Source organism: Pseudophryne corroboree, chromosome 4, assembly GCF_028390025.1.
Source record: "Pseudophryne corroboree isolate aPseCor3 chromosome 4, aPseCor3.hap2, whole genome shotgun sequence".
In the NCBI taxonomy this organism is placed as follows: domain Eukaryota; kingdom Metazoa; phylum Chordata; class Amphibia; order Anura; family Myobatrachidae; genus Pseudophryne; species Pseudophryne corroboree.
Window position 1 is genome coordinate 467194581 of NC_086447.1, and position 27880 is coordinate 467222460.

Sequence of the window (27880 nt, forward strand, 5' to 3'; positions counted from 1 at the left end):
ATGAGTGTGAGCCCCGACAGAATCTCTTCTTATCGCCGCCACTTTGATGAGTTCACTAGCAGCTCCGTGGTCAGGCTGAGGGTGAGTAGCCCATCCCCTCCCAGACACCGGAGGTCAGCCAGCTACTGCCGGGAGACATGTGAAGTACACACAGGGGGCAGGAGGACCGCCTCGGCCACACGCAGGCCACGCAGGTGAGGGCACTGCTGTTATTACACTGTGTACAGTATATGCATGCAGGTGGACTATAAATTACATATAAAAGATAAAATGCACATTATTGTATAACTATTTTTAATGTTACTGACTGTATGGAAGTGTGAATAATGGTATAGCTAAAAAAAAGAAAAGAAAAAGGTCATGCTGAAAGATATCAGCAGTCTTTGGAATATTTAAAATGATTAAGCAAGTACAGTAGTCATCGCAGTTCATCAGTAGAATAAGAAAGAAAAAAAAGAAACTTCAACAGAGTGAAGCAGTTACATCTGTCATCATTTGTTGACAGGTTTAACCGTTGAAGGTTGCCAATTTTTGCTACTGCCTATGTCTAGTAATTATTTGTCATTAACATAAAAATACAGATAATTGTGCGTTTCTGAGTTATTTTATAAATATGTGCATGGTTAATACATATTCCAAATGAAAGCAGCAAAGAGTTGGATGATCAGAGAGTTTGAGAAGAGGTCTTCAACACTGGCTAAGGTCATTGGCTTGGTAGTTCTGTGTGTATAGCAGCATCACTAGGATGTCAGCCTTCAGTGGCCTTTACTCTTGCTAAGCGTAACAATATGATAAGAATTCCTAATGAATTGATATGGGGAACATTTGGGAGACATTTAAAACATGGCTGTAATGCGTTATACTGAGTGCACAACAATGATGCTTTGCAATATATATTTGTTAGATGTTCACATTAAAAATTAAATTAAATCTGAATATTTGTCCTGTCATTCATCGTGCTGCCGAGTATAAATCTTTGCGCTTTTATTTTTTCCACCCCACCAAAAGTAAACAACCCTATTGCCCCCCTGTGCTGTATTACATGTCTTAGGCGACACCATGGCAGTTCTGAGGCTATTTGAGCGTGACATTAGGGATTCTGCCACATGCCTGGTTTACACTAGGGCACGTGACATACTGGGGACATCTATAACAAATAGTAATGCAATTGTGGATTAAACTGGACTAGTTATAACATTTGTACATGTAGTTTTAATCTTTGAATATTTTATACAGTAGTTTGGACATTGGATTTTGCACAATCGAGCACACAGAAGTATATGGCAGAATTGTGTGCCAGACATTTACATAAGCAAAAGCGGAACAGCTTGGCCTCAACGTGAGGCGTAACTCGTATTTGCGCAGAGAGCTTTGCCAAGAGTTAACCAGACAAAATTGACATACATGGTATAGAGATAAATTAACTGTTTGAGTTTAGGAGCACACGGTGCATTAAACTGGGGCCTTTTTAGGTCATTAGAAACCTTATTATAGGTGTATCTGTGATCAGGTTCAGGTTGGAAAAATGCGTATCATTGGTTTTCAGACCCACCCATTTAAGTGGCACCTAAGCCTTTATTATGTAGTCCCCTGATGTACGTGGTGGTATACGGAAAAAAATGGTATATGAAAAGTTAAACCTGACAAATATTAAATATTCAAGGTCATGAACACCACAAACCACAGCGCAGTATTTATTACAAGCATTATTTGGGGACTCTGCAGTAACAGGCATACTTGGCCAAAGGGGGTGTCCAATGGTAGAAAGGGGACCTATCCACATGGTTTTCACTTACAGTCCTGCAAGTCTCTATTAGTCCAGGCCTCCATGACATTGCCATACTATACTATTCCCTTGTAATGTTTCCTTACTTCCATAAGTTATATGAGGGAAGTCAGCAGTTAACCAACAGGGCCATGTAAAACTTGATTTAATGATTGTGGCAAATGAATACAGGTGAGCAATGCTAAGCACCGGACTACACTGGTATCCCCTTCAACTGCTGCCGTAGCCTAATTTACACATATGCATGCAAAATATGGATTACTATAGAATCAATACTAAGAGACAGATGTATTAATCCTGGAGAAGGGATAAAGAAGTGATAAAGCAGTGATAAGTGCAAGGTGATAACACACCAGCCAACCATTACAGATTTGAAAAATGACATTTAAGGCTTGTACACACTGGTCGATATATCGGCCGTTCTCTTGAACGGCCAATATATCGCCGGACCGTCGGCCAGTGTGTACAGCCGATACGTCTGTGAACTCCGTCGTTCACAGACGTATCGCGTCGGCCGTGCAGCACAGCCGACGGCCAATATATCTACCGATATATTGGCGCGTCGCTGTGTGTGTACGGGGCGGTACTCCGACCGCCCGTACACATGCTGCGGTGGCCGGCGGTGATTGACAGGTGAACTAGGCGGGCGCACGCCCACCCGCCCAGTTCATGACGTCAGTCCCCCGACGGATTGGGAAGTGTGTATGCACAGCACACTGCCCGATCCGTACATAGATATATCTGCAGATCAATTGATCTACAGATATATCTACTAGTGTGTACCCACCTTTAGGAGCTGACTGGTTGGTGCGTTACACCTTCCACTTATCACTGCTTTATAACTTCCTTATCCCTTCTCCAGTCTTAATAATTCTGCCCCTAACAGCCAGAGAACCTTCCAAGCCAACCGCCATTGGGGTAGGTGTGGCAAAGGCAGAACCAGTATCAGCAGAGGTGCGTAATGAACCTTAGCAGTGTTGTACTATACACATTTCTCCTGATCCGGGATTGATTTTTATGCCTCTGACTAGCAGTTTCTGCAGTTGATCTGGAATATTCCATATTCTGCATGCAGGATTCTAAAACGGATACTAGTGGTAATAAACTATTAGTCCTTATCAAGTAGATCGCAGCATTCCCAAGTGAGGTGAATTATCATAAAGCTGACAACAACTTTCAATCGAGATTATCCTATGGAGCTCAATTATTTTAATACATTTAGAGATTGATGCAAAACACAAATCAGTAATTTCAGAATTGTTCTAAACTTGATAGATATTTCAATAAACCAAGAGGTTGTGTAAAGTGTCCAGTTTTAAAAACGTGTATTATGTTTCATGAAAACTTTTTTGAATTGTTTGGACATGTGTATCAAAGTTCCTATGTAACCCTTTGCTAATGCTACCCTTTGTTAAACACAAAATCTATCAGACATTTTTTAATTGACTATATCATTTCCATAACTTTGCAAAAAATATTTTAAACAGTGTTAAACTTATTCCCCACGTCATACTTCTGTAAATATTCCGTAAAATAAATGAACAGTTCATGACAAAATGGTACAGAGGACTGTTTGCTTACTTTAATGAACATGTTTTGGAATTGCTAAATTAATTGATCGCCAGAATATAGCTACATTGAAATAACATATGTTAAAATTATTAAATTTTAAAAGACGTATACATTAACCCTTGTTTGATCAAGCAAGAAAACATACACAAAATGCTCTATTTCCTGTATAACTTTCACAGAATAGTGATGATTTCTAAAATATAAGTTCAACAAATTTGATAGTGTTAAACGTCACGTGCCTATCACACAGGAAGCCTAAAAACCACGATGGAGGTTGTCCAATTGGTGGCAAGCTTCATGGATGTGATCCTTGAAAGCATTCACCTGAGAGTTTCACAAATCTCTTCTGTTTATGATAATTTATTTAAAATGTTTGTTGCGTTTCATATAGCTATGGTTGTACCTGCATTAAGGCAAATTGTGGTAGATTATATCATCAGGTACAGTTGTTAGTTTAAGTTGTCCTTTATTCCACAAAGCTCTGCTGGGCTCTTTGTTATGGATACAGTTATATACAGATATGACTTATTGCATTAGAGGGCACTGGAAATAAAATCATATGCTATAAAGACATGTATGAAATACTTATCGGGGTGCTACCAAGGAATGAGTATGTTACTGGAGTCATATAAAACACAGTAAATATTTTGAAAGTATACATTCGTATTTGGTCTATTACACGATTGGAACTAGATGATACGGCGTATTGAAACAATTGAACTGGACTGGCCTACATTTTAACTGTATTTATGTGAATAAAGACATGTAAGAAAATGCATATGATCTTCAGACTTTGCCATCGACTGTATATTATCTGTATTTATTTATTTATTTATTTATTTATTTTATATGATTTGGTATAATCTATACTTTTGCACTTATACTAATACTTTGTTATAGCTCTTTTTAGGTAAGATATTAACTTTCAGCTGTAAACTGAAACGAAACTGGCAGTTTTCATATAGAATATGTTTCCCAGTGGTATGTTGTGACCGTTTTCTGTTTCTACAGGTGTATGTCTTACTTCAATTTAGTCATTTTTTTTTAATGCTGGAAACGGCATTTTCCAATTTATTTAATTTTCAACACTATACATCTTGAAGTCTGCTGAACTTGAATTCGCAGATATATAGTACAATGCTGTTTTCAGAGATAATGTAGGATACTTTTTTTTTTTAAATGCGTATTTATAAAATATTTTAATCCTGGAAAATCAATTCGCACCACATTTTAGAGTATATTGTATTATATTAACATATATATTTCTTAATAATTCAACTTGCATTGTTATCAAGAGAAAAATATTTCTATAGTCTTATGACAGTACTTGTAGGTTCTGTGGTTTACTGTAAATTTTCACCAAGTTATTTTCGAAGCAATATGATTAATCTGTATGGTTATAATGTGCATGTTTAAAATGGGCATTTTGGTATTGTTAAAGTTGCTGAATAAAATAGTTTGTGACAATACTTTCCACAATATGCATTGAATCGTGTCAACAGAACTTTGAAAAAGAGTATATTTTCGTCTATTGTAATATGCAGTTACTGTAAGTCAACATTATTAGAAACGGTTTTCTTGGTGGCATATGAACTGTGAAAGAAAGATTTTATTATAAATTGATGTTATAAAAAGTTTCAAGAATATTATTTCTACAAAATATTATCGCTGAAATATCCCAAAACTTTCAAATGATATAATTCATGTGATTTATGATGTAATCAAAAGTTCTACGATTATTTTTTTGTCATAAGTAGAAATTGAGTATCGACTAAACGACACTTCAATTTTTTGAAAATAGTTCGTATTTTTAACAAATTAATTATTGTTTAATATTTGACCTTGTTATAATAATTGTGTTTTACAAATAAAATAATAAAAATTTTCATACAAAATAATTAAAAATTTCATACAGATTAGTTAGTAAAATTTCATTTTAGATGTATAATAAATTGTTTATGCTTCATTCTGAATTCACAGCCCTTTATTGTTTGATATTGATATAGTGTACCTCTATAAATGATTATGGCACAACGTTTAAATATTTTTCTATCCCCAAAATGATGTGAAATTGTTGTGTACTAATGCCAATTAGGTTTGAATCTCGATACAAAATTGCATATGTGATCGATTTATTTTGTAATAATCATCTGCAGTAGAATCTCTTGAATATTGGCAAAATAGAATCGACGCAGACTTGTATCTAAACTATTGAGATAATTGCTACAAGAGCTTATAAAACATCGAAGTTAAACCTTAAGCTGTCTATCTATTAATCCTTACAAAACAATGGACACCTGAACGTCTGTGATCTACGGGGTCAAGACAGCACCATCTGTAGTTTAAAAAAAAAAAACTAGGATGAGATCTATATAAAAGCTTTAAGAAGATGTCCTTAACCCAAGTTTTGAAACCGACACCACTTTTTGTTCACTTTACATTTATATAGCTGTGTTTACATTGTCATAGCTGCTAAAGTAATTTGGGTAATTTTATTTCTTCTTATTGCATGGAAAATAATGACCCAATTTGAATTTTTGGAGTGGAGCATAAGTCCACCAGGAGTTTAAGTACGCCAGGAGTGGAGTTTAACTTCACAGCACAGCTAAAGGCACGAAGATATCCTTTCTGTACAGGAATACGTCATATACTTGTCATTATATTTATGACTAGGGAAACATTTTTAGGGGTATGTATCAAGCCTCGAAGAGAGAAAGAGTGGAGATAGATAAAGTATCAGTCAATCAGCTCCTAGTTGCCATTTTATAGGCTGTGTTTGAAAAATAAGCTGATTGGTTGCTACTTTATCTCTCACCACTTTATTTCTCCCCAAGATTTGATACCCCCCCCGTCTAATGCCTTGAGAAGATGTACAATAAAGTCCAGACTCGAGTACAATGCAGATGATACCTAATTCCCCTTCACTTCTCCAACTCAGATCAGCCTTCTTAATGATAATGAAATCATAGGAGTGATCTATTTCAGCAGTAATAACACAAAAGAAAGATTCAGGGAAAGAGCTGGGATAGCTCATATGATAGCAATAATAGCATGGTATGTAAACTGTGTATATACTGTACAGTATACTAAAATACAAATCAGTGATATTGCAAGTGGACACTTTTTCCAATGTGCTGTTGAATTCGCAATTGCGTATATTTGCCATTAACTGCACAACTATGCATTTTTCTTGGGTTATTAAAAAAACTATTTTGTGGTGTTTATTTTTGTCTGTTGGTAATACATAAGCTACATTTTTTTCTCTAGCCCTTATTTTTAATTGTTAAACAATAATAATGACAAAACTAAAAAAATAAATAACACTGGCAGTTACATAGAATTTGTGATGACACCCTCTATAAACAATATATTGTTTATCTATTGTATTGAAAAATACTATTGGGAATTCTGTGCCACAGAAGCATACTGTGTGCGCGCCGTATGCTGCTCACTCCAGTTGCAGGTGTGATACTTCTATTCAGGCATCCCGTTGTCAGTCGAATGAATGTGACGCTGTACAGTGTATAGTGAGTACATGTAACATCCGTGCACATAATTATACATGTCTTTCCCCCACTAGTATGGTAGGTCCCGGGTTGGGGGCTCTGATGGTACCAGTAGCGGATCTGGATGCAGCCAGCGCAGCAAATCAAGAGTTTCTGAGCACCAGGAACAATGAGAAGCGGGAAATGATTGTTCTGAATGACAGGCTGACTAAGTACATCGAAAGGGTAAGGTATTTCCTCCCAGCAGTCTTCTTCACTATTCCAACTGAAGTCTTCTTCATTAATAAATGATTGTAATATTGCAATATATTATTATTATTATATTCGATAACAGTTACAGAAAGTTCTTACCTAACAGAAGGTAAGGCATTTGACATTTCATTTGCACTGGCTATACTGGTGAAAGCAAGCCATAGTTCTGTTGTACCAGCCATTTCCGGCTCAGTAAGGAACACTGTCACAGTTTAATGAGTACAGGAAAATCTCTTTCCACATGACCACTTTCATATCTCTATGCTTCTTCTAAGATGAAATATTGACATGGGATGGAGCAGTCCAACTTTGTCTTTCAGCCGTATGTGCTTATTCTCTATGTACTGTTTGCATGCAGCACTTACATAAACACAAGATTCCTGGGTTTCTTTACTTTTTAATAACGGGTCCTGTCTGTAAAATCTGACATTAACACATGCAATCCAAGACAATAATCAATCATCATCATCATCATCATCATCATCATCATCATCATCATCAGCAGCAGCAGCAGCAGCAGCAGCAGCAGCAATAAGAGGCTATTGATTGGTGAGTCTGTCTGAATGTGTCTGCTCTGTAGGTGCGTGACTTGGAGCAGCAGAACGCCATTGTGCAGGTTGAGCTGGATGCGCTCCGCAGTCGCGGCAACCGACCCTCAGCTCTCAAGGCCCTATATGAAGAGCAACTGCGGGACCTACGGAGAGAGGCGGAACAGGCCAGGATTCAAAGGGTAAAATAATCCGGACACAACCCTTTATAGTTAATATGTATTTTTTTTATTGCCAGTTTCTTATATAGCGCAGCATATTCCGTAGCGCTGTACAATTGGAACAACAGTAACAGAACAAAACTGGGTAATAACAGACAGACATAGAGGTAGTAAGGCCCTGCTCCCAAGCTTACAATCTATATCTAAACACCAACATGAACACATAAAAAACGTGTAGCTGATTGAACATTGAATTAATACATATACTGTATGTATCAGGCTTAGGATTTAGTGACTTTCCTGCTGTAGCCATGTAGTGCCCCAAAGTCTTGATCTGGAATGTCACCGATTGCTAAGCTTTAGTATACAATAACTGACGTCATCAGTGTGGTCGATCACCAATAAAATCCACAAGGCTGGGATATGAATACTAGACTCTGGCTCCCAGTACTACAAAAGTGGATTGCCCTTTAACCTTCAATCTGTTGAGGATGAGGATACCTATAAATCTTTGCTTGCTGAAAGGCCCTGTGAGACCGATGCATGGGAAGTTCTAGGCATTGTTGGGCCACATGTCACTTCTCCTCTGCTGTCTTTCAAAGGTTTAGCGCATGATCATAATGCAAATGTAAACTTGACTGGATTGCTTTGTTCTTTGAGTAAGATGTGTTGCAACTAGTTACCCCCATTTAGGACAGACCAGACGCTTATTTAACCTGTTGCTAGGGCACAAGCTGTTCAGGCAGTATTTTACAAACTCAAGTACTGAGCCCAGGGATCACACTGGCAGCTGTAAAATAAAGACTTGGCTCTAAGAACATTGTCAGTGTTTAAGAAAGTTCTATAGTGAGTAATTATGTTGAAGTCTAACATCACGCCTGTTTTGAGAATTTTAGCTTGTATTTCCCTACATTACATTACTACTATTATTATTATTATTATTATTATTATTATTATCTGCATAAAATAAACTGCTGACTCTGATCCAGTGCTAATAGGACAGCTGCATAGTACTGTGTGAGTAATATTACAGATCTCCACTCAAGGTCAGTGGGTGACAGCACAAGGGAACATCGTATTGGTTCATTCTTCTCACTGTACTGGCTTGTATGTGTTGAAACCCCAGACAAAATTCCCCTGGCAGTGCGCTGAGCAGGAGGGGACGCTGCAGGTTAGCCAGGCATAAGATTCTGCTTTATTTAACAGGATGTAGCAGTGGCTGCCAAGTCATCAGTGTCTGAGGAACTCAGCACCGTAAGGAAGCGCTACGAAGATGCAGTCGAGGGGAGGAAAAAGGCTGAAGGGGACATTGAAGCATTCCGTCCTGTAAGGAGCTGTCTTTATTATACTCACTCACCTTGTATGCAGGATCTAAGGCTTTTGTCTTCAGCGCAAAAGACACATAAACTAGATTTTTTAAAATGAAAATTAGATTCAATTGTGATTTAACCCCTTGTTGACAAGCAGTTAGTAGTTTCCGCAGAATGAGGGCTGTGTCTCAATTCCTTCGAAATAAAAAAAAGCAGAACACATTGTACAGATTCTTACATAGGAGAACCCTAGACGCAATATTTATGTTCATTTGGAGACAAATGTAGAGTGGTCGCCCAGTTAGCACCTTCGTGCTCTTTTCACTTTGCACTCTCCCTTACAATTCTTTGCCCCTGGCACACTGGGAGAGTGTATGAATTAGATCATCATTCCATGCTGAAGCATACAGTCTCCTCTCCTGTAACATGCTTTCTAATTGGGGAATTGAAGAGCCTGAAGGGCACTATGATATATGCCAGACACGATTCCCCAGACTTTCTAAATTCCAAATAATCGCTTCAGAGAGGAGCAACAGTGTATGGCAGCTAACTGTGATACATCAAACATGATACATTTCTACATCTCAAATATACAGCTCACTCAAACAATGGAAATGGTGTTATACCTTCCTACATCTGATGTCTTTTGTAGGAAAGAATGAAAACCAGTTTAATTAGCCAATAAAGTAATCTGCATGACCTATAATACCAAATGCATATGTTAGAGCTCTCGAATATCAATACAGATGTAATATTACAACTGAATGTATCGTTGTTTGGTTGAAATAGCATTTAGTACAATAACAGTACACGTTGTATGCCAGGACACCTGCATTATGCTGAAGAATAAATACCTGAATGAACTAGAACCCTGTAAAATAACATATATTTGCTAGTAGATATGTACTGTACGGATCATTAGTGATGTAATCAGTGAATGGAAAAGAGGTACCACGCTATTATAATAACTTTCTAACAAGTAATCCAATGGATACACCCAGCCATAACAGAGCGATCACGCCTTTCCTTACTTGTAGTCATAACCCAGGCCTGTCATTTGTCTCTCATTCTCTTAGTTCTAATTCTGTAAAATTAGATTACAAATACAAGGATTTGCAATGGTAGCGTAACACATTGCAGTGCAGTACCTTTGCTTCTGCTGGTTGCCTTTTGGTGCGCAGTTTTTGCGCATATTTCATGAATTTACAACCAGGCAAAGGACGCTGAAATGTAAGTTATGTGTATACTGTATGTTGATTATATAGTATTCGTAATGCTTCGTGTATATTAGAATTATATTATTAACGTATCACTACTGATTTGTTACTACTAACAAAGAAAAAGAAGCAAAACAGATTATTTTACAGAGTACTATATTGGCCCGGGTAATATTTTCATGAATGTCCTCAAGTAATCATCTATATACTGTAAATATGCACCATACAGTTCACTAAACGCTACCCTTGCGTTTTAAGGTATCAAGGTAGAAGTTTTGGGTTACAGTAGGTTGAGCCAAATACAGAGGCTTCTGAAAATGTAATTACCTCTCTACAGGTAGACCTACTTTCACATTGTATCATTGTATGCCATTCCTCAACCAGTTTGATTATACCATCAGTACACAAGCAGGGATATCCCTACAACCTGAATTGTTGGGGTGCCTTGAGGACCGCGTTTGGGAACCAGCTGTATAATCTATATGCCATCACCGGATGATATGTTGGGAGCTTTATCTAATTGATGAAATTTACTTACAAGGTCATGCTGGTATTATATTAAGTACTTTCTTATTAGTCTGGTGGAACCCTAATATACTTCTGCCTCACACAATATTTTTTTTATCTGTGCTGATACTACATGTTAGGAGGATAAGGACTGCAATAAATAAATAGCCATGATTTGCCAGGAATACTGTTATCTACTAAGCAAACTGTAAGATTGCCAGCTGATACTACATAATAGCGTATTGCCCTGACGGGTAACAAATAATGGTTTGTTCACTGGTTTGTTCAATAGGATGTGGATGCTGCCACTGCGGGACGCCTATCACTGGAAAAGCAACTGGCAACATTGGAAGCAGAGATCGCCTTTTTACAGAGAGTTCATGGCGAGGTAACTGAGATTATTGCACCCTCCCAGCCTCATAGCCACCTCGGTGGTTGCTCAATGGGAGCCTAGGCCCACCATTTACATTTCTCTGTCTACCAGGAAATTGAGGAATTGATGAAGCAGATCTACAATATGTCCGCCTCCTGTGATCTCGCATTCTCCATCCCAGACTTTGCTGCTGCTCTGAGGGACATTCAGACAGAATATGAAGAAATTGCAGCCAAGAACCTGCAGGTTAAAATTAGAGCTCATCCTGTTTGGGGAAAATTGAATTTGATGTCAGTTGCTACTTAACAAATATTTCTGGCAACATAAAATATTGTTTATCTTGTATATGTTAAATCAGAATGTAGCCATTGGTCATGTTTGACAATTCACATACATTGATGCACGCAAAACTAATTCCTAGCTGGGTGTATTAACCTCTGCATAGTCAAAGAAACTGCTGCTTTTCCACTTGGATGCTAGAGGCTTCCCTGATCCTGCTGAGTTGTTTGGCTGCAAGGTGGTTAATTAAAGAGTTTGGTGTGCATGAGACCTTAATGAACCTTTCTTTCTGAAGACCTGACACTTCACGTCTATATCCCCTTATGCTGCTCTTCCCCCCTAGGAGATGGACGAGTGGTATAAAAGCAAATTTGTTGACTTCAATCAGACTTCTACAAAGCATGCGGAAAACGTGAGACATTACCGAGGAGACATGGCAAACTGCAAGAGAAGCGTAAGTGGGGCTGGAAAGACCTCGGAGCTCTTATGGATGTCACTTCAGTGGAGCCTGTTTTATGATTCCGCTAATATAGGCAATGCGACTGAACTCTCTGCTACTGTGCACTATACAGAGTCTGCAGGGAAGTTGGGGGTGGGGCTCGGAATTATTTAAATGTAGTTGGAATATAAATGCCTACAAGTAGGATGTAGCTAATTATGTCAGTTTTAATAGGATAAGTTACATTTATTTCACGAACAAGCGGAGCTCTTACTAATATAGCATTAATCATAGATGAAACTAAACACGAATCTTCTATTTATAGGGAGTACTATTATAGGACACCTACACAGCATGAATTGCCATAATGTGTATGACTATCAATAGATATTGCCATAGAATGAAACACTTGATAGTGTGATGGTTCTAATTGAACATCCCATCATGTGAATTACTGGCAGCAGAACTATCCCGACCAGCTGAATTAGTTACAGTATATAGTAGTATTTCACTAGATATGGTTTCCATGTTCAGTCTGTGGAAAGCATTATACTGCAGATATTTCCCATTACTCCAGCTCTTGACTGATATCACATTCAGCATTTTCCTTGTTTATTTATACAAATTGCCACTACCAGTCAAACAACATTTCTTTTACCACACATATCGTCACTTGGTACTTGTAACAATTGAATACATGTACAAAACAATACATTTAATTAAATTTGAACAAAATATTTTACATGAATTAATTATTTATGATGAGTATGTATGCATACTGTTCTTTTTATTACTATATGAAACAGATATCTGTTATTTACAATCAGATTATTTCATTTCAATAGCGTGGCTTCATATTAGAACCCCCCCACTGCAGAACAGCTCATTGTATGTGTTGTGAGCTCATTACATTATACTTTTTGTCCCACATAATCTGCAGGCTAAATTTCATCTTGAAACTTGTTTTAGCCCCCCAATTAGCATAGCTCTTTGATCATAGCAGCTGTTGCACTTATCATTTATGTAGAAAATATTCTCTGATAATTGCAACATCAATTATGTGTGCAGCAATATGTAAATATGCGGTCACCTAAATGTAATTAATACCAACAAAAATTGTAAATTTTCACAACTGATTGGAAATGTATTGCAGATTAAAGGCAAGGAAATGGAATATGAATCCCTGAAGAACAAAAATGCAGCATTGGAAGCCCAAGTGAAAGAGACTCAAGAGAAATACCAACTTGAGATAGAGGGTCTACAGGTGGGTACTTATTAATGTGTATTCGCTCCAGGCAGAATTGTAGCGTGGAGCCATGGCACCTGGAGAAAGTGCAAAAAACAGCACCCTACCTCACCACCCTCAGTTTTAGTAGTCATTCTTGGTGGCAGTGGCGGATCTAGACTTAACTTTTAGGGGGGGCGGTTTAAGAATTATGACTCCTCCCCCTAATCATAGCCCCTCCCACTTAGTAATGCCCTTCCCGTTCGCTTCTAAAATTTCCTATTGTTGCCATTACTAATAAAATGTTGCCAGTTAGTGGAGAGAACCCTGCGCACTGGTGATACAGACTGGCGAATCGCCATTCCTTCCATCAGGGGTGGTAGAGGATAAGACAGTAGGGCAATTTAAACATGCATGGGATAGACATAAGGATATTCTTACAAAGAAATTCAACATTGAAGCACACTGTATGAGCTGAAATTCACATTATAGCACACTTTATGAGCCAACGTTATAGCACACTGTATGAGCCAAAGTTCACTTTATAGCACACTGTATGAGCCAACGTTATAGCACACTGTATGAGCCAAAATTCACTTTATACAACACTGTATGAGCCAAAATTCACTTTATACAACACTGTATGAGCCAAAATTCACTTTATAGCACGCTGTATGAGCCAACATTCACTTTATAGCACACTGTATGAGCCAAAATTCACTTTATACAACACTGTATGAGCCAAAATTCACTTTATAGCACACTGTATGAGCCAAAATTCACTTTATAGCACACTGTATGAGCCAAAATTCACTTTATAGCACACTGTATGAGCCAAAATTCACTTTATAGCACACTGTATGAGCCAAAATTCACTTTATAGCACACTGTATGAGCCAAAATTCACTTTATACAACACTGTATGAGCCAAAATTCACTTTATAGCACACTGTATGAGCCAAAATTCACTTTATAGCACACTGTATGAGCCAAAATTCACTTTATAGCACACTGTATGAGCCAAAATTCACTTTATAGCACACTGTATGAGCCAAAATTCACTTTATAGCACACTGTATGAGCCAAAATTCACTTTATAGCACACTGTATGAGCCAAAATTCACTTTATAGCACACTGTATGAGCCAACGTTATAGCACACTGTATGAGCCAACGTTATAGCACACTGTATGAGCCAAAATTCACTTTATAGCACACTGTATGAGCCAACGTTATAGCACACTGTATGAGCCAATGTTATAGCACACTGTATGAGCCAATGTTATAGCACACTGTATGAGCCAATGTTATAGCACACTGTATGAGCCGAAGTGCACATTATAGCACACTGTATGAGCCAAAATTCACTTTATAGCACACTGTATGAGCCAAAATTCACTTTATAGCACACTGTATGAGCCAAAATTCACTTTATAGCACACTGTATGAGCCAACGTTATAGCACACTGTATGAGCCAATGTTATAGCACACTGTATGAGCCAATGTTATAGCACACTGTATGAGCCAATGTTATAGCACACTGTATGAGCCGAAGTGCACATTATAGCACACTGTATGAGCCAATGTTATAGCACACTGTATGAGCCAATGTTATAGCACACTGTATGAGCCAACGTTATAGCACACTGTATGAGCCAACGTTATAGCACACTGTATGAGCCAACGTTATAGCACACTGTATGAGCCAACGTTATAGCACACTGTATGAGCCAATGTTATAGCACACTGTATGAGCCAACGTTATAGCACACTGTATGAGCTAATGTTATAGCACACTGTATGAGCCGAAGTGCACATTATAGCACACTGTATGAGCCAAAATTCACTTTATAGCACACTGTATGAGCCAAAATTCACTTTATAGCACACTGTATGAGCCAATGTTATAGCACACTGTATGAGCCAAAATTCACGTTATAGCACACTGTATGAGCCAAAATTCACGTTATAGCACACTGTATGAGCCAAAATTCACGTTATAGCACACTGTATGAGCCGAAGTGCACATTATAGCACGCTGAATGAGGCAACAGAATGCAGGGACATAATGCCGGGAGAAGAGAGGAGGGGGGAGAAATGGGACACACACACACCTAATCATTGATGGAGGCCGGGTCCCGCCGCGATATTGGGAACGGGTGCCGAGCGGTGCAGCGAGGCGGAGGACGAAGACAGAGAGAGAGCGTCCTCCTGACGCGCGTACAGGAAGGAGGGGGCGTGCTCAGATCAGAGGTCACTGTACGCACGTCAGGACGCTCCTCTCTCTCCTCGTCCCCCGCCGCGCTGCAGAGCTCTCCAACCCGTTCCCAATACCGCAGCGGGACCCGGCCTCCATCCCGCTGCCGGTATATGTAGGGGGGGCGTTCGCCCTGATCGCCCCCGCTAAATCCGCCACTGCTTGGTGGTGACATATACCACACCATCTTTGCTAGGGTTATTTATTTACTAAGCATTTGAAGTAATGCAATTTGGAATTAATGTATATTATTAAATGAACCCATTCTTTACCCACTGTTATTCCACTCCCTGACCCCATACCTCACCAACCAAAATATCCCTCACTCACCATCACTCCGTGACCTCATACCCCACCGACGGACATAGGGCCTAATTCAGACCTGATCACTAGGCTGCAGTTTCATACAGCGAGCAATTAGGTGTAAACTGCGCATGCATATGCACCGCAATGCGCAGGTGCGTTGCATGGGTACAAAGTGGATTGCTGCTCAGCGATGGGTTTGTGCAAAGGATCTGTTCGCACAGACATTCGCAAGGAGATTGACAGGAAGAGGGCGTTTATGGGTGTCAACTGACCATTTTCAGGGTGTGTTTGAAAAAACACAGGCACGTCCAAGCATTTGTAGGGAGGGTTCCTGACGTCAATTTCAGTCCCGGACAGGCTGAAGTGTTCGCAGCAGCTAAGTAAGTCCTGGGCTACTCAGAGACTGCACAAAATCTGTTTGTACATCTCTGCTACACATGTGTTCGTACACTTGTAAAGCGAAAATACACTCCCCTATGGGCGGCGACTATGCGAACGCAGGACTGCAAAAAAACCCTAGTGAGTGAACAGGTCTGAATTAGCCCCATAACCCTCACTCACCATCACACCCTGACCACATACCTCACCTACAGAAATAGCCCTCATTCACCCCACACCTCACTAACAAATACACCTCACTCTCATCACTCCTATACTCCATACCTCACCCACTGTAGTTCCATTCACTCACTATCACTCCCCCTGCATACCAACATACTTCCCCAGCCCATGAAGTTGCCCCCTGCACACCAATATGCTCCTTACCCAACCAACATGATCTCCCAGCACACCAACATACGCTCCCTGCACACCAACATGCGCTCCCAGCACACCAATATGCGCTCCCAGCACACCAACATGCTCACCATACACACCAGATCAGTCCCCACATTCCTCTTTTACTTACCTTATTTCCTGCAGTGCTGTCAGCTACACAGGACCTGGAACAACAGCAGCAGCTGCCATGCAGTGTGCACTATGTAACTGCAGAAGCCACATTACATTATCACATAGTGCTGTTTGCCTTGGGTTTGGGGTTTGAGATCTGCACAGGACCGTATTAAGAATATATTACGTTATTGTTACATTCAATATGAAACGGATGATAGTGTAATACCAACATAAAGCTACTGACTTCACCCTGCGGGTATTATACAGTAGTTCTAGATTGGTGGTGTGCCCAGAAAATAGTTCAGAAAAAACTATATTTCGTGGGGTTTTGCAGAATGGCAAGAAGACTGTTTAGTCTATTTGGGGCATGCTTCAAATGTCATATAGTATGGTAATGGTAAGTAAAGATGCTGTATTCTTATACACTTAAAGAATCAAGACAACCACAAAACTTATAAAGGTTAAAAAGATATTAAATTGAGTACTCAAAAAGTTCCTTTCTGTGATGAATCTGTCATGGGTCAAGTACTATATTTCTGTGTATGTTTCACCCAATGAATGTATTTTATAACATGAGGAAACAATTTTGAGGTAGGTAAAGGTCAAATATGACGTTGATCAGAGTGAAAATTTTTATGATACTGTTCTCTTATCCTTTGGATCAATAAAGAATCTATTATAATCACAACTTAAGAGAGCAGAAGCCAGGCCATTTTACTTCAAACCCCCACAACATAAGCCAGTTTATTGGATGGTTAAATCTTAATTAAGTATAATGACCAATTTGGTCTTAAGCATGTGATAGTACAATAGAAATTTTCGCTCTGATCAACGTCATATTTCACCTTTACCTACCTCAAAATTGTTTCCTCGTGTTATAAAATACATTAATTGGGTGAAACATACACAGGAATATAGTGAAAAAAGAAAGGAGAATGCAGAAGAAGATGGCGCTACTGTGTCTACGGGAAGAGTGGGTGGAAGGGCCAAAACAGATACTTATCCTGTGGTAATAGTTCTTTTCTTCCCAAACGTGGATCTTCTTAAACAGATGTTCTCAAGTTCATATATGAAAAATATAATGGGAGAGGAATGATGTGTAGAACCTCTGTGACTGATGGTTTTACAAATATTGTATATAAAATCTCCACAGTGTTGGTGGAGAAAATGTTTTATTATCTATAAATAAATCAATTTTTCTCACTTACATGAGAAAAAAAGAAAGATACTCTTTAGAAAAGTAAATGACCATGGCGTACCTCACTTACATAGTGAGGGATGGATAGACACATATAAAGGTTTCTTTATCTGCTTTTTTGTAATGATAAGATGGAGTGCTGTTTGGCGTACCTCACTTACTTAGTGAGAAGCTATGTAGCACATATCTCAGTTTCTTTATCCTATGGTTCAAGGGTATAGCGTACCGTTACTCACGATGTGATTGGTTTAGCTCCTCCTACATGGGTTTCTTTTCATCAAACGGGCACAGGTGATGGTATAAAAATCACATGGGTTTAATGGTACAATGTATAAAATCCAAAATAAACAAAAATAAAAATACCAGCATTGAATATGGGTGGCGTGTGGTCCTGAGAAAGGAGACCCCTTGGGGAGCAGGGTTCCGGTTCGATGCTCCAAGGTCTAATTGAAAAGTGTGTACAAAAAATAGGAGACGGGGTCTTACCTTACCAGTATCACACACCAGGTCCAAAGTCAATGCCTCCTTAGAGCCAATGCGTTTCGAGTCATATGGGACTCTTTTTCAAGGCATAAAGCCTTGAAAAAGAGTCCCATATGACTCGAAACGCGTTGGCTCTAAGGAGGCATTGACTTTGGACCTGGTGTGTGATACTGGTAAGGTAAGACCCCGTCTCCTATTTTTTGTACACACTTTTCAATTAGACCTTGGAGCATCGAACCGGAACCCTGCTCCCCAAGGGGTCTCCTTTCTCAGGACCACACGCCACCCATATTCAATGCTGGTATTTTTATTTTTGTTTATTTTGGATTTTATACATTGTACCATTAAACCCATGTGATTTTTATACCATCACCTGTGCCCGTTTGATGAAAAGAAACCCATATAGGAGGAGCTAAACCAATCACATCGTGAGTAACGGTACGCTATACCCTTGAACCATAGGATAAAGAAACTGAGATATGTGCTACATAGCTTCTCACTAAGTAAGTGAGGTACGCCAAACAGCACTCCATCTTATCATTACAAAAAAGCAGATAAAGAAACCTTTATATGTGTCTATCCATCCCTCACTATGTAAGTGAGGTACGCCATGGTCATTTACTTTTCTAAAGAGTATCTTTCTTTTTTCTCATGTAAGTGAGAAAAATTGATTTATTTATAGATAATAAAACATTTTCTCCACCAACACTGTGGAGATTTTATATACAATATTTGTAAAACCATCAGTCACAGAGGTACTACACATCATTCCTCTCCCATTATAATTTTCATATATGAACTTGAAAACATCTGTTTAAGAAGATCCACGTTTGGGAAGAAAAGAACTATTACCACAGGATAAGTATCTGTTTTGGCCCTTCCACCCACTCTTCCCGTAGACACAGTAGCGCCATCTTCTTCTGCATTCTCCTTTCTTTTTTCATGTATTTGGACTGTCTGGGATTAGTCCTATAGAAGTTACGAGGCTGCCACATAGTCTACTTTGAAGCGCCAAGTAAACTCCAACAAAAAACCACTTTACAGGAATATAGTACTTCACCCATCACAGAAAGGAACTTTTTGAGTAATCACTTTAATAACTTTTTAACCTTTATAAGTTTTGTGGTCGTCTTGATTCTTTAAGTGTATAAGAATAAAAGTTACGTTTTAATACAGCATCTTTACTTACCATTACCATACTAAATGACATTTGAAACATGCCCCAGATAGACTAAACAGTCTTCTTGGACTTGCGTAAAACCCCACACCTTACATGCCCCACCTGGGTCAACAAGTATGTGTGAATATATTACTTTTCTACTGCACTTTCAGGAGCAAATCAGAAAATTAGAAGATGATTTGAGATCATTAAAAGAAAAAATTGCCTTGCACTTACGGGAATATCAAGATCTACTGAGTGTAAAGATGGCCCTGGATATTGAGATTGCCACATACAGGTAAGAGATGTCTAGTAAAAATGAGGCACAGTAAGACAGTTGTTAATGTGAGGTCTCAACCATGTACGATAAAACAGATTACATTTTTTAGATTCAGCGAATACTCATGGCTGCTTGAGACATTTTGAGTATGTGGGGCAGGGGCCATACTGTGAATATCAGGAACCTCTGTAGATGCATTGTGGTGCTGAAGGCACCCTGTGACTGTGCCTATTTAGATGACCATGACAATTTATAGTGATGTGCCCTACCCTTGCCCCTTGTCCTCACCGTACCTAGTCTGTTTTTTTTTTCTTTTGTTTTATAATAGATTTTTATTGGATGTACAAGCCTCAGGGTCCAGAATCAATAAGTAAAAAAAGGTTAAAATTTTCAAAATTTACAATGGGAAAGGTCTCAGTGAAACTCTTGCAAACCAAGAAATAACATTTTTGACATGTGCTTCCTTGTGCAGCCAGTCCATTTTTTAAACAAACAAGTTTCTCCTTAAATAAAGGTAATGGGTGAAGTTTGGAAATTTGGGAAGCAACCATGGTTGAAAAACACATTACTTTGCTACAGTGGATACTTACTACCCTGAGTCATTTTTGATTTGTCATGACAATGTCCAAAAAGCCCACTCTGGAGATAAAAGTAATACATATTGGGCCAGATTCAGGTTTGTAAGCAAAGCAAAAAAAGCAAACAACTGGACAAAACCATGTTGTACTACAGATGAAACATGTGCAGAGAGATTTAGATTTGGGTGGTTTATATTTTTTCTGGGCATACCTCAACCAAATCTAAGGGGATGATTCAGATCTGATCGTAGATGTGCTAAATTTAGCACATCTCCGATCATTTGCTCTGACATGCGGGTGGACGCCCAGCACAGGGCTAGTACGCCCTGCATGTCAGGCCCTCCCCCTCCCCCGCATGACTGCAAAGCATCACATGGCAGCGATGCTTTTGCACATGATGAGTAGCTCCCTGCCAGTGAAGCTCCTGCACGCTGGCAGGCTGCTACCCGCCACGTCCTGGGTCGCAGAGGCTGCATGTGATGTCACGCTGCTGCCGTGGCCCGCCACTTCAATGGTTTGGACATGCCTGCATTGTCCGTACCGCGCCCTGCCGAAGGCATTCTAACGCCGTTGGCATGCTCCCTCCTGCCCCATGACCACCTCTGTCTGTCAATCAGGCATGGGCAATTGCAGCCCAGAGATGCTTTTAGCATCACACTGGGATCCCGGGGTGCGCACGCGTAGTGCGCCTGCTGCGCGACTCCACATAGGGATTCAGACTACAATTACTGTAGCGATCCAGTCTGAATTAGCCCCTAAATCTCTCTGCATATATTATCTTATTTCTGCCCCACCTGCAGTGCAGCATGGTTTTGCCCAGTTGTATGCTATTTTGCTTTGCTTACAAACTGAAGCAGGCCCATTGTTGCTTGTATCTACTGGTGGATTTTACCTATGGGCTGCAGAGCTGGAGCCCACACAGTAAAATCCGCCACCCTCAGGGACTCCCAGAATTGACATTGGAAGCACTCCTGGCTAATCACAGCCAGTCAGTCCCAAGGAGAGGTGTTTTCTCCCCCTGGGACTGCCAGTCTGCCTGCAATAACATAGGGAACACTTTTCACGGTAAGGCACTCATCTGCTCTACTGTCAGCCCTATCTGGCTTCTATGGGCTGAAGCTGATGCGGTACATAGAAGCCAGTCTGTTCAGCAGCGCCTGAGTTAAACCCCACCCACGACCCAAGTCCCTTCCACTGCCACCCTGACCTCTGCCTCGCCTTCTGGTGACATCAGCCATCAATCACTGGGAGGTCAGGGACAGCAGCCGGGAAGAGATCAGCCAGCCCTCAGTTCAGACTGGTAAGCAGCCGCTGTTGCTTGTATCTAAAACATTTTGGAGGGTAGGAGTCCCAAAGACCATGATACAATGAAATGGAAGGAAGAGCATATTTAGGGCAGTCCTAGTCAGTTGTTCTATAGCTCTGTATTGTGCTGAGATATGTCAACTTATAATGGGCCTGATTCAGATGTGGATGGACTTGCTATCGCTACTGCTTACGTAGAAGCAGCAGAAATAGCACTGAAATGGTAATGCAGCAGCGTCATGCCTCCTGTATGCATTTCTCATGTGAGCTGTGTCCTAGAACGCAGTATTGGATCATCTGCGACACCACTGACCAGCTACTTGACCCATGGGGTCACACAAGTTGGCCACCGCAGCAACAACAAAGAGGCCAGAAAATCTCCATCCTTGGATGAGATCCTGGCCTCGTTACTCCCACCGCAACGATGGTGCCTTGTCTCCATTTTGAGAAACGGAGGCTGACGCTGCCCCCTCCCCACTGATAGTCTGATGCTGTAGTGCGACTGACATCGCAGACCCGTACTGTACATCCACATTATGGGTCCGATGCATGCGCAAAGTACCGAACATCGGTACTTTTTGGCATGTGCCGCAAGTACAACCAGACCTGAATCAGTCCCATTGTACTCTTCTTATGAATCAGTGGCAGCTCTGAAAGTGGGGCTGCAGCACAAAACAAAATTCATATAGGGGAGCCACACCAACTGGCTCCCCAAATACTGCCAAACATCACCGCCCAGGACTCACCGGCAGTTGGTGTGGCTCCCCTATTTGAATTCTGGACTGTGCTGCAGCCCCAGCTCTGAAGCCGCCTCTGCTTATGATATGTCAAAAGTGGGAGAGGAAAAGAAAGTATACAGATGTGGATAAATCCACAGGGAACCAGCGCTCAAACCCTATTTGTAGTGGTGAATGATACGGTTATAAAGTGAAACTAAAATCAATAATGAAAAAGCAGGTAATATACTTAAGGTTGTTTATTCTAAGATGCTGAGATACTTTCTTTCCCAACAGGTATAAATTCGGTTTAAAAGTCAATCAGTGATTGGGGCACGCTCCTGGTTTGAGCTTAAATTCTGAAGTGCAAGGTTCAATTGAAAGAACAAATGCTGTAATCTTTGTAAAGTCGAAAAAAAGAAAAAGAAAAAGAAAAATGCCACAAAAAAATATTAATGATAATATGTACTAAAGTCCAAACGGTTTACAAGTCTATACAGACAGCGGCGTCCCGCTAATCTGTGCTCTGAAGTGAAGGATTCTCTTGTGAAGTGATGAACAGTTGACAGCGGTAGTGTATGCTTTGGTTAGAGTGGAGAATAAGGACCCTGGACTGGCGCTATTCCTCCTGCAGCACGTCCCACAGTAGAGCGCCCGAATCAGGCCCGCTCTGTGGGGCCGCTGACCTGGGGTGTGCGCCTGTCACAGAGGCGAAGTGGACCCGGCCGGAGCTCTCCGAGCGGCTGGCCGCGCCTCTCCTCCTCCTACAGGGACTTACCTTCTCCCTTCCCCTCCGCCTTCCACTCTCCGCTGTCTCGGGCTTCTTCCGTCGCCTGGCAACCGGTTGCTTCCGGAACTCCGGATCACGTGACCGGATGGTTTGCGGAAAGGATTAGCAGTACTGTCCTTCTTTGTAGTGAATATTCGTCCTCAGTCTAATGTAGTATAGATGGGTAGCTCCAACGCGTTTCGACCTGTTAGGGTCTTCCTCTTGTGTGGGCGCACTCTTAATTAATTGAAATAAATTTCATTAGTTTTTAATTGTTCATGAAAAGTGATAAAATATAACTTTTATTAGATATACATTAAGAGAAATTTCTCGCGATTACCCATTGGAGAACGTGGGATCCAAAAAATGAATGTGGTTAAAATAAGTATTACATTGAAAAATAAGGGAATGTTCTGGTCCTGTCTCACAGAATGTGATAGGAAAGGCTGTAGACACTTCAATATTCTACACCCGTTTCAGCCCGACCAGTACAGAGAATCTGTATTGATAAGACCAACATGTGGTCAATTGTCAATTGTATCAGTGTTGGACAGGTCCGGCGGTAGATGGTGAGACATTAACCACTTGCTACCGGTCACCAACCAAATGCACAGGTATAATATATTTATAAAGGACTCAGAGGGTCAAGAGCGATTATATAGTCAAAATATGCAATCATTAGATGAAGATATGGTAAGAAGGATAGAAACAAGTGGTGATACTGCTGTTGGCGTCAGATAACACACATCATAAAGATGAAAATCTACTACACTGGGTATTCCCTGTGAGTCTCCTCCTCAGGTACTGACCCAGCCCAACACTGTTTAGCTTCCAAGATCGGACGAGATCGGGCACTGGCAGTGTGGTATGGTAGTAGACAGATGGATAGGTTGGGCGCCAATGAGAGTGCACCTATATAAAGAAATGTGACAATAAGTCACAAAAGATGTGGATCTGCTTTCTACGTTAGGCTGGATGCAACAAATCCCACACTGGTGGTATTGTGTACCCTGGATCGTAGATGAGAGTCCACAGAAATAAGAGCAGAATGAGAGTAGAAATCGTCAACAATTATGTGCAATATGTCCTGGTGGCAAGCATTCACTGACAACAAGCACATGCACAAACATAATTCATGCTGAGTATAAACATTGGTGATACTGTGAATCATTTCTGAGCCAAAAAATGAGAAAACCGAAAATTTAAATATATAGATATATATACGCTGATATGAGGACTAAATGTCAGATTACTGGAATGACTCAATGTGACTCAGGGTAGGGGATTACACAATATTCTTTGGTTGTAGGAAAAAGCCAATAATAGCCTAGGATGCTGATTACAATAACCCCCTGGCTGTTAAATGCATACAAGCAATTCACCTTACACAAAGAAAATAATAAACATATATGTCACAGTATATTAGACAGTATCAGGAAGTGAACAAGCCCTGCGGGGTGAAACGCGTTTTCCCAGCTAGCGGGTCCACCGGCACCAGCCACGATTGTTGAGGGATATTTTGCTGCTGATTCCACACAGGTTATGTAATTTGGCAGTGCCTGTGTGGGCACTTTGAGCATTTAACAAACGACAATTCATGATAGTAATCTTATAGGTTATCTATTGCTACCAGCATATTCCTGCTTACTGATAAATGGAATAAGATACTGTCTAATATACTGTGACATATGTAGATAGGAATAAACACTAATAAAGTATGAAATATGGTTCAGCTTAGTAATAGACAGCTTATTAATTATATATCTTAGTTTCAAATATTATTATTATTTTATAAGTTAAAAACAACTGCATAAAACGGGCTTTTCATTTTTGTACTACAACTGTCCCTGCCTATTAATCAGGGCCGTAACTACGTGTGTGCCAAATGGGCTTGGCACACAGCGCAGTTGCCCTGAGGGCGCACGGCCAGCGGCATGTAATGAGTCAAATTGATTCATTACATGCCGCCTCTAAAGTCTGCGTCGTGCGCCGCCGCCGCACTGGGGAGGAGAGCTACAGCACCGGGCAGCAGAGAAGGAGGAGGAGGGAGGGGGACTGGAGCTGCAGCAGCGCTATTTTATTGGTAGTAAGCGCCGCTGCAGCAGCCCCCTCTCCTTCCGTATTGGCTGCCCAGCGCTGCTGTGGATGCTGGGATGCGTTTCCTCCATCCCAGCATCTACAGCAGCGCCAGGCAGCCAATACGGAAGGAGAGGGGACAGCTGCAGCGGCGCTTACTACCAATGAAATAGCGCTGCTGTGGCTCCAGTCCCCCTCTCTCCTCCTCCTTCTCACCTGCCTGCACCGAGGGAGATGCATGAGGAGCCTGACTGCCAGCGGGGAGATGGTAAGTATCTCTCTCTCTCTCTCTCTCTCTCTCAGGGGGACACCGTCTGCCATAATGTGTAAAAAGGGGGCCTGGCTGCTGCAATGTTTAAAAAGGGGGACTGGCTGCCGCAATGTGTAAAAAGGGGGACTGGCTGCCGTAATGTGTAAAAAGGGGGACTGGCTGCCATAATGTGTAAAAAGGGGGACTGGCTGCCGCAATGTGTAAAAAGGGGGACTGGCTGCCGCAATGTGTAAAAAGGGGGACTGGCTGCCGTAATGTGTAAAAAGGGGGACTGGCTGCCATAATGTGTAAAAAGTGGTCCTGGCTGCCATAATGTGTAAAAAGGGGGACTGGCTGCCGCAATGTGTAAAAAGGGGGACTGGCTGCCGTAATGTGTAAAAAGGGGGACTGGCTGCCGTAATGTGTAAAAAGGGGGACTGGCTGCAGCAATGTGTAAAAAGGGGGACTGGCTGCCGTAATGTGTAAAAAGGGGGACTGGCTGCCGCAATGTGTAAAAAGGGGGACTGGCTGCGGTAATGTGTAAAAAGGGGGACTGGCTGCCGCAATGTGTAAAAAGGGGGACACCGTCTGCCGTAATATGTAAAAAGGGGGTCTGGCTGATGCAATGTGTAAAAAGGGGGACTGGCTGCCGCAATGTGTATAAAGAGGGACACGTCTGCCGTAATGTGTAAAAACGGGGACGCTGTCTGCCGTAATGTGTAAAAAGGGGACGCTGTCTGCCGTAATGTTAAAAAAGGGGACGCTGTCTGCTGTAATGTGTAAAAAAGGGGACGCTGTCTGCCATAATGTGTAAAAAGGGGGCCTGGCTGCCGTAATGTTTAAAAAGGGGGACTGGCTGCCGTAATGTGTAAAAAGGGGGACTGGCTGCCGCAATGTGTAAAAAGGGGGACTGGCTGCCGTAATGTGTAAAAAGGGGGACTGGCTGCCGTAATGTGTAAAAAGGGGGCCTGGCTGCCGCAATGTGTAAAAAGGGGGACTGGCTGCCGTAATGTGTTAAAAGGGGGTCTGGCTGCCGTAATGTGTAAAAAGGGGGACTGGCTGCCGCAATGTGTAAAAAGGGGGACTGGCTGCCGTAATGTGTAAAAAGGGGGACTGGCTGCCGCAATGTGTAAAAAGGGGGACACCATCTGCCGTAATATGTAAAAAGGGGGCCTGGCTGATGCAATGTGTAAAAAGGGGGACTGGCTGCCGCAATGTGTATAAAGGGGGACACCGTCTGCCGTAATGTGTAAAAACGGGGACGCTGTCTGCCGTAATGTTAAAAAAGGGGACGCTGTCTGCTGTAATGTGTAAAAAAGGGGACGCTGTCTGCCGTAATGTGTAAAAAGGGGACGCTGTCTGCCGTAATGTGTAAAAATGGGATGCTGTCTGCCGTAATGTGTAAAAAGGGGGGACTGTCTGCTGTAATGTGTAAAAAGGGGGACTGTCTGCTGTAATGTGTAAAAAGGGGGACGCTGTCTGCTGTAATGTATAAAAGGGGCTCTACCTGGTGTAGTGGCGCTACTGTGCAGCGTAATTTGAATAATGGAGACTACTGTGCACCGTAGTATGAATTGCTATTTTGTGGCCACGCCCCTTCCCCATGAAGCCACACCCCTATATATTTTTCGGGCACCGGCGGCGCGCACTGCCCCTATCTTACATGGGGGGGCGCCAATGTCGTTTCTTGCACACAGCGCTAAAATGCCTAGTTACGGCACTGCTATTAATGTTACCAAAGCGATCTGCATCAGCCCTTATAATCATTAAATTCTTTATAAATCTTCAAGTGTAAACTGTATATATCTTCTTTTTCACTTGGCAGGAAACTAATTGAAGGGGAAGACAGCAGACTTACCACTTCAGTAAGTGGGGTTCTCCTTCAGAGTAAAGCATCTCAGGGCTCACACGTGATCTCTAGTGGATGTGTGTCTCATACTTTGGAGCAGAATGAGAGGACAACTGTTCTAATAAAGTGAGTATAGTAGTTGCCTGTAGTACCTTTGAAATGTACTATAAAAAACCATAATAACTGTATCACTTTATTTTATGCTCTTTGATAGTTAAGACAGATGAAGAAGTGTCTATGAAGAGTCAGAATAGTGACGTGTTACATTATGGCTAATAAGGATGGACTGCAAGCAGAGTCCAGAGGAGGCTGAATACGAGACTTCCTGATATCTTCTTCTGTGTTCTTTTGATCCAGCTGCTTGTATTGCCAATCTTATTATATATAACGACATACCCCTTTCTATGGCTTTGCTTAATAAACACATGAGCATTTACCTTTGTCACCTTTACTTAATACAAAATGTATCAAATCAAATCTTATGTACTGTACAGTATATTCAATGGTTCTATTTTATATTGCACATAGTAAGTTGGTAGCTTTCAAACATTCAATTGTAGGGCTCAAAGTCAACGTCATAGTCTATAG

At 41.0% G+C, this 27880-nt stretch overlaps 1 protein-coding gene and 1 pseudogene across 1 annotated transcript; one reads left to right on the plus strand and one right to left on the minus strand.

The window, feature by feature from the left end:
* LOC134911508 (glial fibrillary acidic protein-like) lies at positions 1-27673 on the plus strand. The gene is made up of 11 exons (XM_063919678.1): positions 1-194; positions 6939-7089; positions 7697-7846; positions 9032-9151; positions 11152-11247; positions 11344-11478; positions 11855-11965; positions 13104-13214; positions 19643-19767; positions 27269-27418; positions 27507-27673. Exons 1-11 carry the CDS (start codon positions 1-3, stop codon positions 27508-27510), a joined length of 1347 nt encoding a protein of 448 aa, XP_063775748.1. The 3' UTR covers positions 27511-27673.
* LOC134913641 (5S ribosomal RNA) lies at positions 23878-23996 on the minus strand (annotated as a pseudogene).
* Positions 27674-27880: the final 207 nt, after the last annotated feature.